Source organism: Arachis hypogaea, chromosome 8 (genome assembly GCF_003086295.3).
Source record: "Arachis hypogaea cultivar Tifrunner chromosome 8, arahy.Tifrunner.gnm2.J5K5, whole genome shotgun sequence".
Lineage (NCBI taxonomy): Eukaryota > Viridiplantae > Streptophyta > Magnoliopsida > Fabales > Fabaceae > Arachis > Arachis hypogaea.
The window spans coordinates 7964015-7981808 of record NC_092043.1 but is presented as its reverse complement, the minus strand read 5'-3'; the positions used below and the strand labels follow the sequence as shown (position 1 = coordinate 7981808).

General features: G+C 35.7%; 1 protein-coding gene across 4 annotated transcripts; it reads right to left on the bottom strand.

Annotated features, from left to right (window-relative positions):
* Positions 1-2156: 2156 nt before the first annotated feature.
* On the bottom strand, positions 2157-13789 carry LOC112705922 (glutamate synthase [NADH], amyloplastic). Of its 4 annotated transcripts, XM_025756951.2 has the most exons (22): positions 12877-13789; positions 12659-12778; positions 11988-12092; positions 11638-11790; positions 11237-11337; positions 11039-11135; positions 10430-10539; positions 10182-10285; positions 9923-10102; positions 9479-9822; positions 9326-9396; positions 8767-9236; positions 7803-8672; positions 7543-7697; positions 7253-7414; positions 5549-7150; positions 4844-5062; positions 4478-4746; positions 4030-4335; positions 3606-3873; positions 3208-3465; positions 2157-2831 (listed from the first exon to the last, which is right to left on the bottom strand). In XM_025756951.2, the coding sequence occupies exons 1-22, from the start codon at positions 13228-13230 to the stop codon at positions 2547-2549; spliced, it is 6603 nt and encodes a 2200-aa protein (XP_025612736.1). In that variant the 5' UTR covers positions 13231-13789; the 3' UTR covers positions 2157-2546. The 4 variants fall into 4 exon arrangements, with proteins under 4 accessions (XP_025612736.1, XP_025612739.1, XP_025612738.1 ...); XM_025756954.3 differs by lacking the exons at positions 11237-11337; positions 11638-11790; positions 11988-12092; positions 12659-12778; positions 12877-13789 and adding an exon at positions 10914-10975 and having other exon boundaries at positions 11061-11127; XM_025756953.3 differs by lacking the exons at positions 11039-11135; positions 11237-11337; positions 11638-11790; ... (1 more) ...; positions 12659-12778; positions 12877-13789 and adding an exon at positions 10832-10970.
* Between the last annotated feature and the right edge of the window lie 4005 nt (positions 13790-17794).

Below are 17794 nucleotides of genomic sequence, written 5' to 3'. Positions count from 1 at the left end.
TGACCAGAATGATAACATGTGTGTATTATGTCATAAGTCTATTGAAATTGTTTCACTTATTCATTAGTTGTGAGCTCACTTGGCAGGTGTGGGGTGCTTGTTTGTTCGCTCTTAGAAGGTTATAGACTATTCCATGTACAGTTAAGCAACACTATGAAAATTGGACGAATATATCAGTGAGACCGATGGAATGGAAGCGGTAGTTGGTTGACTTTTTTGCGATTATCTAGACAATTTGGCTAAAAAAAAGATAGAATTTTCAGAAATCAAGGTTCAAGTGTGGTGGACATTATCAACAGATCCTTTACAAGTTACGATGAATGGATTGGTGGTGAATCCTGTGGTTATTGATGGCAATACTGGAGATGGTTAAGAGTTGTTATTTTTAACGCTATGTTTTTGTTTCTTCTTCTTTTGCTCCACCTTATTATGTTGAGTTTTTTACTTCAAAAATAAAACAATTGTTATTTGTGTTTATTAAAAGCCATTTTTATTTTAATTTACAAAATTTTTAACTTTTAAAAATTTATCTTTTAAAATCAATTTTAATAAACTACTTACAAAAAATAAAATTTTTTATCAAACCAAAGCTAAGCACACCGATTATCTAAATAAAATAGTGATGAAAGCTACACGAAAATAGAACTGATACCAAATAGGCGAATATTAGAATTTTTTGGTGACTGAAATAAACTAAACAAAGAAAAACAAAACAAACAAAACAAGGAACTACTTAAATAGAGGGACAGTCTCGTTTAAGACTATTCTTAAACTCCTCCCAAGGTGAAAGAAGCTCCACATGCGAAAGTTGTAACTTCATCGCCATCTTTGCCATAGTATTTGCCACCGTGTTTGCATCTCTCATAATCAAACGAAAGTCAACACTCCAATTCCAATGCATGATATCTCTTATTTTGAGCACCAATGGATCAATAAACCCAAAACTATCTTGAGTAACAAGATTAAATACTTCTACACAATCCGTCTCACAAATAACATCTCGTTGACCCGTATCCCAAGCTAAGAGATATCCTCAAATAGCAAACAATTCTCCTTGAAGAATACTATTACTCTCAATCATTTCCAAACACCCTGTTTGCCAACTTCCATTACAATCTCTAATAATACAAGCAAAACCAACACTATCACCCGAACCAAAATAACTAGCATCACAATTAATATTAAAAGTATCAATGGATGGGGGATTCCAAAAACCATTTAGAGTAGAGGGAAGGGACATACGTTGTAATTCAAAAGTATTCCTAAGCTTCTTTTCTGAAGTTAATGCCAAACAAATCACTTTTTTCGGAGGCCAAGTTTCATGAGGATTAAAGATGTCATTATTCTTTACTCGCCATATCCACCAAAGTCCCAAAAAAAACTTGAACGAATGCTCTCTGCTATGATACAAGAACAAGTTCTTCAAATCCAAAGGATGACCAAAAAATATCCAACATATGCCAAACAAGCTGAACTTTTGGACAATCCCGAATACAATATAAAACTAATTCCTGACTAGAAAGAAATATTGGACACCTATCCAATTACCACATCCCTCTTCTAAAGCGAAAACTTGCAGTAGGAAGAGCCTCCTTCAGACACAACCAAGCCAAAAATTTATGTTTTTCCAGAACAAACTGACGCCAAAGCCAAAGCCAATTCTCCCGCTCCTCCCAACCAAACAGCTGCTTACACAACTACAAGTAACCATTGCGTAAGTCATAGACAAATACAAGAATGATAATACATGAAAGTAGAATAAAATACGAAATATCCCAAGTTCGTAGTACTTTAAACCATCTATTTGCTTTACTAGAATGATAATACATGAAAGTAGAATAAAATACGAAATATCCCAAGTTCGTAGTACTTTAAACGATCTATTTGCTTTAAGAGCTTCGGGTTCGTCTATAAACCAACATAAACGAAAATGTCATAGCTTTGAATTTAAGTGCATCCAAATTGATTTCGGACTCCTATTTCTCTTCACTCTACTGTTGAATTCATACTTAACTCCGCGTAAGGACTACGGACCTGGTCTATCCCCCTATTTGGTTACTTACTTTAGCAAGTGGCCACCATCAATCAGTTGAACGGATCATTTGTTTCTTCAAATAAGGGAAGCAAAAAATCACATATATTCAAGACCCTCAATATAAAGGAAACATCAAATCTAAAATCAATAATAAATTTCCAAACTGTACATTTCATTTCACACAATACAATAATAATAATAATAATTAGCTAACAGCTTGCCTTTCCAAACACATCAAAACTATGAACAAGATTTGAATGAAATCACCTTGTACCCTTGAGCGACCAAACAGCAAGACAAACCTCTTGCTCTGATTATACTACAATCCTAGCTTCCTAATTTTTCTCCTTATTGGTGTGCGTCAACTACTACTAACCAATAATAATAATGCCTATGGTAAAACAAAAAGAACACCCTGCTCAATCTTGGAACCATCTTATTCTTATTCTCTGTCTGCTAGTCTGCTACTGTATGAAACGAAAGGGGAAAAAAATCACAGGTGAGAGTTCTTTTAAGTCATCACTGTGTACTTGCTACCGCCCTGTTGTCTCTTGGCGAGGTCTTGCTGCTGCCTCTTGGTATGAGCGATGTTGTACTCTGTGTCTTCTTTCGTGAGGTACCTATCAACTTGTGAAGCAGCTTGGCGTCCCTCCGAAATTGCCCATACCACGAGGGACTGGCCACGGCGACAATCGCCAGCTGCAAAGACACCTTTCACACTGGTTGAGAAGCGACCATAATCTGCCTTGAAGTTTGACCTGTTGTCTCGCTCCATACCCAATTTCTCTGCAATTGTCTGAAAAATAGGAGAGCAATAAGATCAGTGATGAACAACATCTTAATAGATACACTAGAAATCTAGAATCAGTACATATCTTGCAAGAGCTTATTACAATCATCTTATTCGTATACTTTCTCTTATAATTTGAAGGAGAGCCTTAGAATAATGATGAGTTATTCTTTTGTGACTTCATGGTCACAAATTCAAGCCTTAGAAACAGCCATTATTGATGTAATTATCATATTAGATTGTGTAATATTACACGATTTAGGTATAACCCCGGATCCTACACGTTATGGTAGTCTGGGCTGCCCTTAATTTCTCTTACAAGGGTATTGCTGAGATTTGCCCGTTAAACATTGAAAAAAGAAGGCATTATGTAAATACTTACAGATTCAGGGCCAAGGAATCCCATGGCAAGTAACACTAGATCAGCCTCAATGATTTCCTCACTGCCCTCAATTTCCTTAAACTGAAACTTCCCTGTCTCATCCTTCTCCCAGCGGACTCGTATGACTTCAAGTCCCTTCAAAACTCCATTCTCATCTCCCACAAACCGCTTAGTCAATACCTCATAAGATCTTGGATCTTTGCCAAATTTAGCTGCAGCTTCTTGGTGCCCGTAATCTATACGGAATACGCGAGGCCACTGTATTCAACAAACATTCGATGGTTAGCCATCACCTTCAGAAAGTAATGGCAATCAAAATGTCCAATTTCTCAAGCAGTTAACGTTTGCTAATGAGGCTGCAAAGAAACAATAAATATTTACAAAGCAATAGATCTAACCTGTGGCCAAGGGTTGCCTGGTGCCCTAGTTTCGGGTGGCTGTGGGAGAAGTTCAAGGTTTACTATGCTACTACACCCATGACGAATGGATGTCCCTATGCAATCTGTGCCCGTATCACCCCCACCAATGACCACAACTTTTTTGCCCTTTGCAGAAATGTAGTTACCATCTTGTAGATTGCTGTCAAGCAAGCTTTTAGTGTTTGCATGAAGAAACTCCATGGCAAAATGAACTCCTGACAACTCCCGCCCAGGAACAGGAAGATCCCTGCATCAAAAAATTGAACTTGTTTAGTTGCTTTGAAGCTTCTTCCAAGTTCCAACGACAATTCCTTTTTTTAACATGCTTAAATTCTAGACAAAATCAAACTGAATATATAAACCATAACAATGTGTAATTATGAGGACTCCTGCAATAGGTCACCTTGGTTTCGTAGCTCCGACAGCCAACACAATAGCATCATTTTCCTCTTGAAGCCGACCAAGAGAGTACATAGGATCATGTCCAACATTAGCATTCACCATAAAATTGACTCCCTCCTCTGCCATAAGGTTGACCCGTCGTTGAACTATATCCACCTTGTCTGTTTTCATGTTGGGAACCCCATACATCATAAGCCCTCCAATCCTGTCGGCTCTCTCATACACAGTTACTGTGTGTCCCATTTTATTGAGTTGATCAGCAGCTGCCAACCCAGCTGGTCCGCTTCCAACAATGGCAACTCTTCTCCTGTGTGATAAAAATATAAACAAACGAGGAATCACTATACAACAACATGAGGATTATACATTTGTAACTATTTGGTCAAAACTCAAAAGGAAAACCAGACATAATGAAAATGGATCTGAAGAGATGTTATCCAAATACATACCCAGTTCTTTTGGGGGGAGGCCGTGGCACCATCCAACCCTCCTCAAATCCCTTGTCTATGATAGCACATTCAATGCTTTTAATAGACACTGGATTCTCAATAATGCCAAGGACACAAGAACCTTCACAGGGTGCTGGGCACACCCGACCAGTGAACTCGGGGAAGTTATTTGTCTCAAGAAGCCTTTCCAATGCCTCGCGCCACCTATTTTGGTATACTAACTCATTAAACTCTGGTATTTTATTTCCAAGAGGACATCCAGAATTTTCCTGAAAGTTCATGCAAGCATCATTAGTTTCAAAATCGGTATTTATTGAAGAGTGAAAAAAGCAAATCATAACCGAGGAAAGAAAACCGCAAGCACACCTGATGACAGAAAGGAGTACCACAGTCCATGCAACGGGCTGACTGGGTTTTCAGAAGTGGGCCAGGCTTCGACTCCTCCATCACTTCCTTCCAATCGTTCATCCGAACATTAGGATCCCTATACTGAACACCTTCACGCTCATAAGCAACAAAACCTCTATGTTTAACTGCATCAGTGACTCTACTTGGTCTCTTGGATGATTCAGCCTGTTCAACCTTCTGCACATATTCAAAGACATCAGCAGACTAAAACTATACACACAATTTCACTCTTCATTCATGGTTAAAACGAACAAGAAAGTAAACAATATCACTAGATCCCATTGAGAGGAATCAATCATCAACTCTATTTGGCAGTGTTATCAAAAGGTTTGCTTTAAGAAACTACCACTTACAAGACGTAAAGTAAAGAGCACACACGAGACATTTCTAAGTAGGTATGCTAATATTGATGAAAATATAAATTACTGATGAATGGTGACACTACATTTGGAAGCTCTTTTTATATCTTTGTATTTTCCCTCTCTTTAACTTAATTATTGTTTATTCCATAAAAGGAAAAAAATATTAAAACAAACAAATAAATAAAACTTCTGATAACCTATATGAAACCAGTGGCACTATAAAATAACACGAGAACGAAAATGTAACAATGAATCAATCAATAGCCAGATAAAAGAAAAAAAAAGGAATATATATAGTTACCTGACTTGGCTTCCCATTTGAAGATGCAGCAGCCATTTTCTTAAGCTCTTCAAAAGCATCTTTCTCATTCAGTTCTGCTTCATCTGGCCCCTCTTCTGCAATTGCAGCAGGCGAAGATGCGTTTTTGGAGGCTTCCTTTGACTTCATACCAGCCAAAACACGTTTGTACTCCCTGGGGAACACCTTGATAAATTTTGGAAGAAGATTTTCAAAGTCAGAAAGCACTTCTTTGGCAAGCACGCTATCTGTGTGACGCTGATGTTGTTGTATCAACATTCTAAGAGTAATAATATCCTCCTCCTCCTCAACCTTGTCCAAATCTACAAGTTCCTGGTTGCATCGAGATTGGAATTTTCCATCCATATCAAGAACGTAAGCAATTCCACCACTCATTCCTGCCGCAAAATTTCGACCAGTGTTTCCAAGGACAACTACTATCCCACCAGTCATATACTCGCATCCATGATCTCCAACGCCTTCAACTACCGCCTTAGCCCCAGAATTACGCACACAAAATCTTTCTGCGGCCATCCCATTGAAATATGCCTCACCACGTGTAGCTCCATAGAGTGCCACATTACCAATTACAATATTAGTCTTTGGGTCAAAGGTACTCTTCTTTGGAGGATATACTACAATCTTGCCGCCAGACAACCCTTTACCAACATAATCATTGCTATCGCCTTCAAGTTCCAGAGTGATACCAGGACAAAGGAATGCACCAAAGCTCTGGCCTGCGCTTCCTGTAAATCTGATATGAATGGTGTCATTTGGAAGACCATCTAAGAGGTACCTTTTGGTCACCTCATGGCTAAGCATAGTTCCCACAGCACGGTTCACATTATAAATTGGACTTTCAATGTATACTGGGAGACCCTTCTCCAAAGCAGCATGGGACAAACCAATGAGCTTATTATCCAAAGCCATGTCCAAACCATGATCTTGTTTTTGCACACAGTATTGAGCAGCTTCTGGCCGCAGTTCAGCTGCAGGTCTAAGCAATAGAGAGAGATCAATGTTCTGCAATTTCTCACTGGTCTTAGTGACTTCTTTATCAACTTCAAGCATGTCTGAACGGCCAACCATCTCATTGACAGTCCTAAACCCCAGCTGGGCCATAATTTCTCTCATCTCTTCAGCAACCATGAAGAAGAAGTTGATGACATGCTCAGGTTCTCCAGCAAACTTTTCTCTGAGTACTGGATCTTGGGTAGCAATGCCAACAGGACAGGTATTCTTGTGGCACTTCCGCATCATAATGCAACCGAGAGTAATGAGTGGAGCTGTACTGAAACCAAACTCTTCTGCACCAAGGAGAGCAGCTATGGCCACATCTCTTCCTGTTTTGAGTTGCCCATCAGTTTGGAGAGTTGTGCGACCACGGAGGTCATTAGCTACCAAAGTTTGGTGGGTCTCGGCCAAGCCAAGTTCCCAAGGGAGCCCAGCATTCTTTATGCCAGTCCACCTGGATGCCCCTGTCCCTCCATCATGGCCGGAGATCAAGACATGGTCAGCATGCCCTTTAACAACTCCACTAGCAATTATGCCTACTCCAGCTTCTGATACCAACTTGACACTAATTCGAGCAGCCGGGTTGGCATTCTGCAAATTTAAAAAAAGGGTTACTAAGCACATAGAAAATCTAAGAGAATAAAATAAATCAAAAGCTGATACAATATAACAGATATTATATGCAAAATATACCTTTAGATCATGAATTAATTGGGCAAGATCTTCAATGGAATAAATATCGTGATGAGGAGGTGGGCTGATAAGTCCTACCCCAGGAGTTGAATTCCTGGTGACAGCAATGTCTCCTACAACCTTGTGGCCAGGAAGTTCACCTCCCTCTCCTGGTTTAGCTCCCTGGGGAGAATATTATGACGTTAATCGCATACTAATACTCATTTTTTCTCAAAAGAGAAATAAAAGAAAGGAAGTACATGTAAAAGGAACAATAAGCTCAATATTCATAAACATGTGTTGACAATTACCTGGGCCATCTTTATCTGCAATTCATCAGCATTTGTAAGATAGTAACTTGAAACACCAAATCTCCCACTAGCAACCTGCTTGATAGCACTTCTTTTTGGGTTCATTGAGCCATCAGGAAGAGGCTCCATGCGTGATGGTTGCTCACCACCCTCACCTATAGAAAAATATTATAGTTAAGAATTACAGAAATTTAGTATACTATTAAATAACACACACACACACACACAAAGTCGCCACTTATTGTTATAAGTTTACAAACCTGTGTTGGATTTCCCTCCAATCTTATTCATAGCAGTTGCCAATGTTGTGTGCGCCTCCAATGAGATTGACCCATAACTCATGGCCCCAGTGCAAAATCGTTTAACTATCTCACTAGCAGGTTCAACTTCATCAAGTGAAATCTTCACTGCTGCCTCTTTAAATTTCAGTATTCCTCGCAAGTTGCAAGCCTTATTTAACTCATGAATGATCTTGGAGTACTGTTTATATGCATCTACACTGTTAGTTCTGGCAGCCTCTTGAAGCTTTGCTATAGCAAGTGGATCATTCAAGTGAATTTCACCACCTTTTCTCCAGTGGTAATCGCCAGGATTTGGCAAAGCAACAGCTTCAGCACTCCCAGGAGAGAAAACACGAGGAGGAAATGCCAATTCATGCAATTTAAGAGCATCGCGAGCAAGCATCTCAAATGTTGCCCCCTCAACTCGGCTTGGGGTTCCGGCAAAGCACCTTTCAATTACTTCTGAGGAAAGACCCAGAGCTTCAAAAATCTGAGCACCTTTGTAAGAGGCCAAAGTAGATATTCCCATCTTCGCAAGGACCTTCATCATTCCATAGTTGCTTGCTTTGAAGTACTTCTTGACCAATTCACCTTTTGAGTAGAATTCCCCACCAGCTTTTGGGGGGATCTTTCCATCAACTTGCAGTCGCCAGATTGTCTCTATAGCCAAATATGGGCATATAGCATCAGCACCAAAACCAACAAGCGTGCAGAAGTGATGCACTTCACGTGGTTCAGCAGATTCAACCATCAAGGCAACTCTAGTGCGCTCAAGTGTTTTAACTAGATGTTGATGGACAGCACCAACGGCCAAGAGGGAGCTAACAGAAACCCGTTTCCTTGAGAAGGCTACAAACAATCAGTGCCAGATAAATTAATTAGAGAAAGTGCACTGTATAATGTATATCATATAGTTGTGCAATACATGTATAATAATATATACCTCTATCAGACAGCACAAGGGTGGTGTAGCCAGCATTAATTGCATCATGTGCTTCTGCACATATCCTGTCCAAAGCTTCGTCCAACCCTTTCTTACCACAATCCTTTGAGTATGTGATGTCTATCACTTTGCTCCGCCATCCCCTATAATTCATCTTTTTAATGGCTTCCATTTGTTCAATGGATAAAAGAGGGCCTTTTAGTGAAAGACGGTGGCATTGTTCCTCAGTAATTTCTGTCAGGTCCCCTTCTGGACCAACCATACATTCCATGGAAGTGACTATTTTCTCACGAATAGGATCAATAGGTGGGTTTGTCACTTGGGCAAACATTTGCTTGAAGTACTCAAAAGTAAGCTTCTCCCGGTTAGACATGACAGCTAGTGGAGTATCATTTCCCATTGAACCAAGGGCTTCTGTACCATCCTTTGCCATGGGAAGTAATAACATCTCCAAGGATTCAACTGTATATCTGCATGAGCAGAGAAGAACATAAAAAAACTTCCTTTGTAAATAAGTAGAACTTAAAAAATATCTCTCTCTCATCAGGAGTTGACATACCCAAAAGCTTTCAATGGAGTCAGCAAACCATGAATTCCCATATTTTCCATATCTGCATCATCCCCAGATGCCTGTAACTCGGATAAAATGCAAAGGTGAGAATTGCCTACAAGAAACTCGCAAGAAGTTCGCATGGAACATACTAATACTTACTGGAATCACCCCGGCTATGCTTGGAGGCACTCTTTCAGATTCATGAACAGAGTCAACTATGTCTTGGAGCTGAATCTTCTGATTTTTGAGCCACTCCCCATAAGGCCGTGACAAAGAGTACTGTTCCTTCAAGGCATCATCATTCACAACAGCATGCTTCTCAAAATCTACTAGAAGCATCATGCCAGGATTTAGTCTTCCTTTCCTACAAACGTCTTCAGGAGGAATGTCTACAACCCCAACTTCACTTGCCATTATAACTCGTCCACTGTGAGTGACATAAAAGCGGCCTGGCCGCAGACCATTCCTATCCAATGTTGCTCCAAGATAGTGACCATCAGTAACTGCAACAACATTATATCAGAACCAAATCATGAAGCCTTAACCAAAAGAACATGCAATGGAGGAAAAAGGTATATTTTGAATGAAGTCCAGGAAACTCACATGATATAAGAGCAGGCCCATCCCATGGCTCCATGAGAGCCGAGAAATACTCGTAAAATGCTTTCCGCTGGGGATCCATGTTCTTGTCATTTTGCCATGCTTCAGGGATCATCATCATGACAGCTTCAGGAAGACTTTTTCCAGACTGAACCAAAAACTCGAGCACGCCATCAAAAGCACCTGATGAAGAGGGAGGGATAGCATGTCAGCATATGAAATGATTCCACAAAACTAAAGTAAATTCTGGCAAAAATTTCACCTGAATCAGATGAAGTTGTATTCACAATGGGCAAAAGCTTCTTTAACTCATTCTCGGATAGACCAAGCTCCTTGCACTTTAGTAGGCCCTCACGTGCCTTCATCCTACAAGAAGAAACCCCACAAAGCAATCATGCATGAACCCTATGGAACAACATCGTCTTTCTTATTCATCCATTTCACGTACTTTGGGATATTACTTATCCAATTCTTTAATATTGTGGAGCAATATGGTTATGCAAGACATACCAGTTAACATTGCCTCTAAGTGTGTTGATTTCTCCATTGTGGCCCAAAACTCGCATTGGTTGAGCACGATCCCAACTAGGAAAAGTATTAGTTGAGAATCGTGAATGTATCTGCACATCATTTTCCAATGTTGTTAATACTTTGTGGTTACTTATCGTAAAAGAATATAACCATTGCAGAAGATCACGTGTATAAATGAAATTTTCTTCCAAGCACTTCAGTGTGGAGCTAATACTGAAGTAATTGGTAGAAGTTCTGGGAATCCTATTTAATTTTCACCCAAAAGATTTTTTTTTCCCCACCACCACTAAAGATGAAATTGTTCTCCGGACCAACTAATCCACAGAAAGCATCAGCAGAAATTTCTGCAAACATGATTATCCTGATAATGAACGTTCTTACCAACTCACCCATTGCATCCAAGCTAGCATCCAAATTCAAATATTAGTCAAGGAAGCGGAAGAACTTAAGAGATCATTCAAACCTCAATGCCTCAGAAGTCATTCCCCAACCTTGCATCTCTTCAGTTACTGGTTGTTCCCCATGCTGTTTGTTGGAGTATATAGAGTTAGTGGAGAAAGAAGACAAGTTAATGGGTAATATATTTACCAGGGCCATGTAGCTCGTAAACCTTTCATTGCCAAGGTCTGCAAAGTAGTAACCCTTCAACTGAGCTGGTGTTAACTGACCTTTATAAACAACAGTCCTGAAAAAAAGGGTATAACCACGTCAGGTATGAAGATGATTAGAGGCGGAAAGCATAATAATTTACTTCTCATAAAGATAATTTCCTTACTGATAACACACCTTGATGAAAGTGAACATGTATAAAAATCAGCAATGCCATCACTATGGAGATCTAAAGCTGATGTTATAGCGGCATCTGAAAGCTTCCTTAATATGTACATCTACAAGAAAGGAATCAGATATCTATTACGCAAAGACCAAATGGCATCTCAAATCTCACTTAAAATGCATCATTTGAAGTCAGCTGAACCAAAACTTTTCAATAGCCTTCCCCCCCCCCCCCCCCCTCCTTCCCTCAACCGATGAAATTTGTGTAAATCCTGATTAGCAAAGGGTTTATTTGAAAATTACTTCTTCAAGAACACAGTTCACCTATATGTTCAGTATTCCATCAAAAAGAATAGTATGCTCATTAATTTTAACGTATGCACCCCATCCATATTATGGATGAAGATAGGTACCTGTCTTTCCAAATCAAGTTTTGATTTGGTGCTTGGCGTAAGAAACACTTGTTCAATCACTGGTTCGGTCTGCAGGGCCGATTTGCCCAATCCTGTATTATCAGTGGGCACAGAACGCCAGCCAAGAACAGAGTGGCCCAGTGATTCGGCAACCTTAAAATACACACAAATTTAAAAAGAAATTGTCATTAGAACTACTATAAATCACAGCTAACACACAATGCAATATGAAATATAGCAAAATACAGTAGAATAGTTTGTCATTGTTTTCATGAAAATAATTATTCCATGAAGCCTGCATGCATGAAATCAACTTCAAAATAATAAAGCAAAAATTAGGAATTAAATACCTTTCTAAATACATTTTTGCTCTCTTCCCTACGACTGTCGGAGGTGGGCAAGAAAAACATGCCAACTGCATATTTTCCAGGAGGTGGAAGCTCAAAATCCACGACCTGCAATAAATCAAGCCCGTTACGATCACCAGCATACTGAGTCAAACCTCAATAAATGAAAAAGCCATATAGTCAACCCTCGTGCTCTTCTAGTTTTTTTCAAGTTTTATAAAGTAACCACCGAAGCCGTTCATTAATGGATAAGTCTAATTCTTGTTTGTTTCCGTGAATTTTATGCGGTGACAAGTTTGGTTTTCAAACGTAAACTTCCAAGCAAAGAGCCAATGAAATTACGATAAAATATTTACTTATTTCTAAGTTCATGAAATTCTGTGGGCGAATCCAATTAACATCAACATTCAACCAAGCGACAGTTATAAGATTATTAATTATATTACAACTTGCTTAAAAATCTAAATAGATAATACTAAATTCTTAGAGGAAAAAAAAACTATTTTTTCAGATTTCCTTTTTATAAAAATGTTTTTAAAATAAATAAATAAAGAAGAAAGACATATATCAGATGAGCTTAATACACAGAGAAACGCGAATTTAATGTAACCAAAAAAGAGACACAAATTTGCAATAATAAATTATTTATTTAATTTAATTTAATTTAATAATACCTCCGTGTAAAACTGGTGAGGTAGAGCCACAAGAATCCCGGCTCCGTCTCCAGTGTTTGCTTCGCACCCGCAAGCTCCCCTGTGCGTCATGCGCACCAACATCTCCAAAGCATCTGTCACCTACACACAAAACGACAAAATCCACCTATCAAAACGCACAGCCACGTCAACATTCCCTGCCCCACAAAACCATAAACGACACCTAACTGCTAACTCACCGTTTTACGGTTGCCCTCGCCGGACAGCTCCGCTACGAACCCCACTCCGCATGAGTCCTTATCCATAGCTGGATCGTAAAGCCCCATCGGCTTCTCCGGTACAGCAGACAATGCCGACCGGACCACCACCCTCAGCTCCGGCGACCTCCCTGGCCCCTGCGACCGCCACACGTGCAGCCGCTCTGAACCGAGTGACCTGCAGCTCGAACGCAAACGAGTACCGAAGAAGCTCTTCGGTTTCGCCTTCGCCACAGTTCGCACATTGAGCTGCGTCCTGCTGCTTGCGATATTCGACGGTAGAGTGCACGCAGACCAAGCCGGAGCCGCTGCGAACGAAAGTGAAGAAGACGACATCGTTTCGTTCAGATTTTCCGTACACGGAAAATTTTTCCGAGAGAAAAAACGATGTGTTTTCTGTTATAGATTTTAATTTTTTTTTTCAAATTTTGTTTCACGTTAGATCTAGGTTTTTCAACCGCAAATCAATCAAACCCAGGCCGTGCGTGTTTTGCGTCTGAGACAGAACGACGCCGGAATAGAAACAGAAATTAGAGAAAAAGAAAAGGGAAGAAGCGATGTGTTTGTGTTGTTCTGTGTCGTTGGCGCGAAGATCTGTTTGGCGAAAAAAAGCAGAGAAAACGGTTTTCACTTTTCAGAGGGAAAGAGCGCCGCCCGTAAGAACCTGCAGCTAGGTTCTGTTTGGTTGAGATTCCTTGTTGAAGAGATGGAAATGATGAATTTATTTATAGAGTAAGGACGTGTGTTTGTGTTTTGCAGTGCTTTTAACTTTCTTTCATTTTTATCTTATTAGAATTAGAATTTAGATTTGGTAAATTGATAAAATGGGAAAAAGAAAGAGAGGAGGGACTAGGGAGTAGGAGAGAAGAGATTGGGGACCACCACAAATTCAATTAAACTAATTAGCTAAATTGTTAATTAAGTAAGTATATTATGTATTATTTAGATGAAAGGGGTAAGGTGGTAGTAGTGGTAGTGGTGGGGTAGATGAAGATGATTAAGAAGAGTTAATTACTATGACTTGGTTGAGAGACAGCTCAGGGGGTGGGCCACGTGTGAGGTGCTCTATGCGGCACGCGACAACCGCCATTTATGGGTCCCACTAAAACATGTTACTATCCCTTCTTTCTTCTCAAGCCGCCTCGGCCCTCACCACTTTTCCCAACCTAGGCTCGGATAACGTACCAACCTCCGTTCACACCGAACCTATGCCCTCACTTTTACAAAATACCGTAACATTTGTTAATAAACTCTAACAAATGTGATTAATTCACTATTTTTTACATTATGTATATATATAATATTACTAAATATAAAACTAATCAAAGAGATAAATAATTTACACCATAGTCAAAAAAATTTAAATTTGAATGTTAAAAAAATTAAAAGGTGACCAAAACAATTAAAGCCTTTGTCATTTTATATTTGCTCAGGTAAATTACCAAAAGGATTTACCAAGGTCAAAATGACTCTTATTAAATTTGATAATACTTTATTTGATAATTTATGAACAAATATATCGGAGAGATATAATAATAAAATATTAAATTTAAATGTCATCATTATCAAAATCTATCGGTGAAATATAAATAATAATATTATAATAATAATATTAAATTTAAACGTCATCATTATCAATGTCAATAAAAAATTTATAAGAGAATGTTATTTTTATCTATGCACATCGGATTTTTATTTTTAATATGATTTTTTTTCTCCTTTTCTTTTTTTCACGTAGAAGAGGTTCTAAGAACCATTTAGGAGTTTAGAGAGGGAGGAATCTAGGTGCTACTTGATTTGCAGGTCATTGACAATATGTAGTTAAAATAGCGTTTGGAGGAGAGATAGGGATAAAAAGATTAAGATCGAGAGATAGAGATTAAGAGATAAGAATTGAAATAAATCTCAGTATTTTATTTGGTGTAAAATGAGAGATAGGAATTGAAACAAGAATGAAATTTTAATTTAACTTGCATAAAGGATAAAATTGGAATTAATTAATTGAAATGAAAGTATTTTAAGTATAAAATGTTATTAAAATTTCAGTTTTCATCTCTAAAATTTTCAGTCCTCCTACTTTTTGGAAATACTGAAATTTTAGAAATAGAGACAAAAATTTTAGTATTAATCTCTAAACTAACAAACACAATGAATCTCAGGCTTTCAGTCTTTGTCAGTACCTCAAAACAAACGCTACCTAAATGTTTTACTTTTAATATCTAAAAATTTAATTACCCTTATCGAAAATTTAGGTGAGTTTCTAAAATTTTTTACTTTTTAAAATCTAAAAACTTAATTTTTTAACATCTAAAAAGTTTAATTTTGATTAATATTATTATTATTATTATAGAAGTAATTACTTTATAGATACATATAGTTTTATTCAATTTTTGATTAAGTATAGTAAAAAATCTACAATTGAATCTCTACATCATAGCTTTAAAATTAATTCTCTAATTTCATTGTCCATTGCAAAAATGTCACAATAAATTATTAATATTCCTTATTGCACCTATTTAATATGTACCTAATATATTGGATAGTGGTATATGCACATCTTTTATAATAGGTAATTGATAATTTGTTTTCATTTTTTGTCCTAGCTACCTTACTATATATTTACAAATTTTCTTAAAAGTTCAGAGAATATAAATGACCATACATATTTTTAAAGTTTAATTTTATACGTATCATTATGTTTTATTTATGGAAACATAACTAAAGTTTTGCGATAATTATAAGAAAATCCAAACAAGCTAAAAGTCCTGATCAATTTTTGGTATAGCCCAACGAACTATTTTGTCAGATACCTATAATTCGGCTATATGTGTTAAATCATCCAATTAGGAAGACGTTAAGAACTTCATGTCTAAGGGTATTTGTTCAATTTCCATCTTTTGTCTATTCCTGTGCATTAAAAAGTGTGCTTCATCTTTTGCTATGTATATACTCAGTAAAAAAAATAGATATAAAAATAGAATAAGTAATATATTTTGATATTATAATTTTTGGTATTTTTTAAAATTATAGAAGATATATAAATTAGATATTTCAATTTGTTTTTAAAAAATTTTAAAAATTTGGAATACACAAATCGATTTGTGTTTAAAAAGTTAAAAAAATTTGGAGTACACAAATCAGACAATCCAATTTCTACACTCCAATTTTTTTTTATTTTTTAAAGGGTCCAAGTACAAAAATCGGACTTGCATCTAAAAATCGGACGATCCGATTTCTGTACTTCTTACAAATCGGACGGTTCAAGTTATACTCTATAAATTAAATTATTCCACATTTTACAAAAATACCACAGTAAATCACAATTCAAAAAACACCATTATTAATCCAATATTAAAAATAAAATTGTAATATACTCGTACTCGTAAATGCATGAGTATGTATTCGTGAAATGTATAAAAAAATATCTATTTTTTTATATTTATGTGTGAAATATATTTTTAAAATAAATTATTTATGAATATATATATTATATAAAATACCTTTATTTTGTATTTATACTAATACCAAATAATTTATAAAATAAAAAAATTCACAAAATATTTATATTTAATAAAAAAATATGACGTATAAATTAAATAAATAACACAATGTTTATAAAAAATAAAATAAAACATTTTAAAATAGATTTTATATGTATTTAGTAAATATTATAAAATTAATAATAATAATAATAATAATAATAATAATAATAATAATAATAATAATAATAATAATAATAATATATAACATCAATATGTAGATTAGTACCAACATGCGGCTATATTAGCATACTTGACTCTAAGAGCGCTCATAAATAGTAAACGAAACACTGTATATAACATTCATAAAAATATAAAAAAAATAATGATAATTTTTAAAAGAATATAAAATAAAATATTAGGATTATTGATTTACAAAAATATAAAAAAAAATCATGATCATTATTAAAAAAATATAAAATAATTAACAAATTTTAATATAATTAATTATTAAATATTAATTTGTATATAATTATTTACATAATATACATAGCAAAATTTGAGATTTTACGTAAAATTAAAAAGATAATTAAAACTCACAAAATGAAAGATAGTAAAACAAAACGTAAAATTCTATTAAAATATATAAATATATCAATATTAATTATAAGAGCAATATAATATGTTAAAATTAAACAATTTAAAATTGACAAAAATATCATAAATAATAACAAAATGATAAAATAAAACTAAAGTAACATAAATATATAACACAAAGTAACTTTTTAAAGTTCAAAAATAAAAAATATTAACCAACCACAAGTCTCAAATCAAAGATAACAATATGTAACATAAAAATTATAAAATAAATATCATATAATAATACTAAAATAAAAACTAGAGTAACTCATTAATAACATGATCATATTTTTAATATTTTGATTTTCATCTAGAGAAAAGTTGAGAAGCTCACTACTAAAAGCATCATCAATTTAAATCTCACATATATAATTAACTATGTAAGCATGTAAATTTTAGCAATTAAAAAATATAATTAGCAAAACTTAAATAACCAAATAAATAAAGGAAAAACAAAAAACAGCATGTAGTATCCCGGGTCATTTTGTGAATAACAATGAGTAATGTATAGTTAACTAAACCGACAATCAATCCGACTAGATTACTGACTCACTAGATTACTAGTTTAATAGATGAATTACAAGTTAAATTAGTTGATTCGGTCATAACTAAGAAATTGTATAACATTTAATTTTTATATTAAATAAATTTATTTTTTAATTAATTAATTAATTAGTATCTATTACATTATTTAAATATATATTAAAAAATATTTATATTAATATTAATAGATATCATATAATTATCAATAATAAAATTATATTATGATTAATAAATTTTTT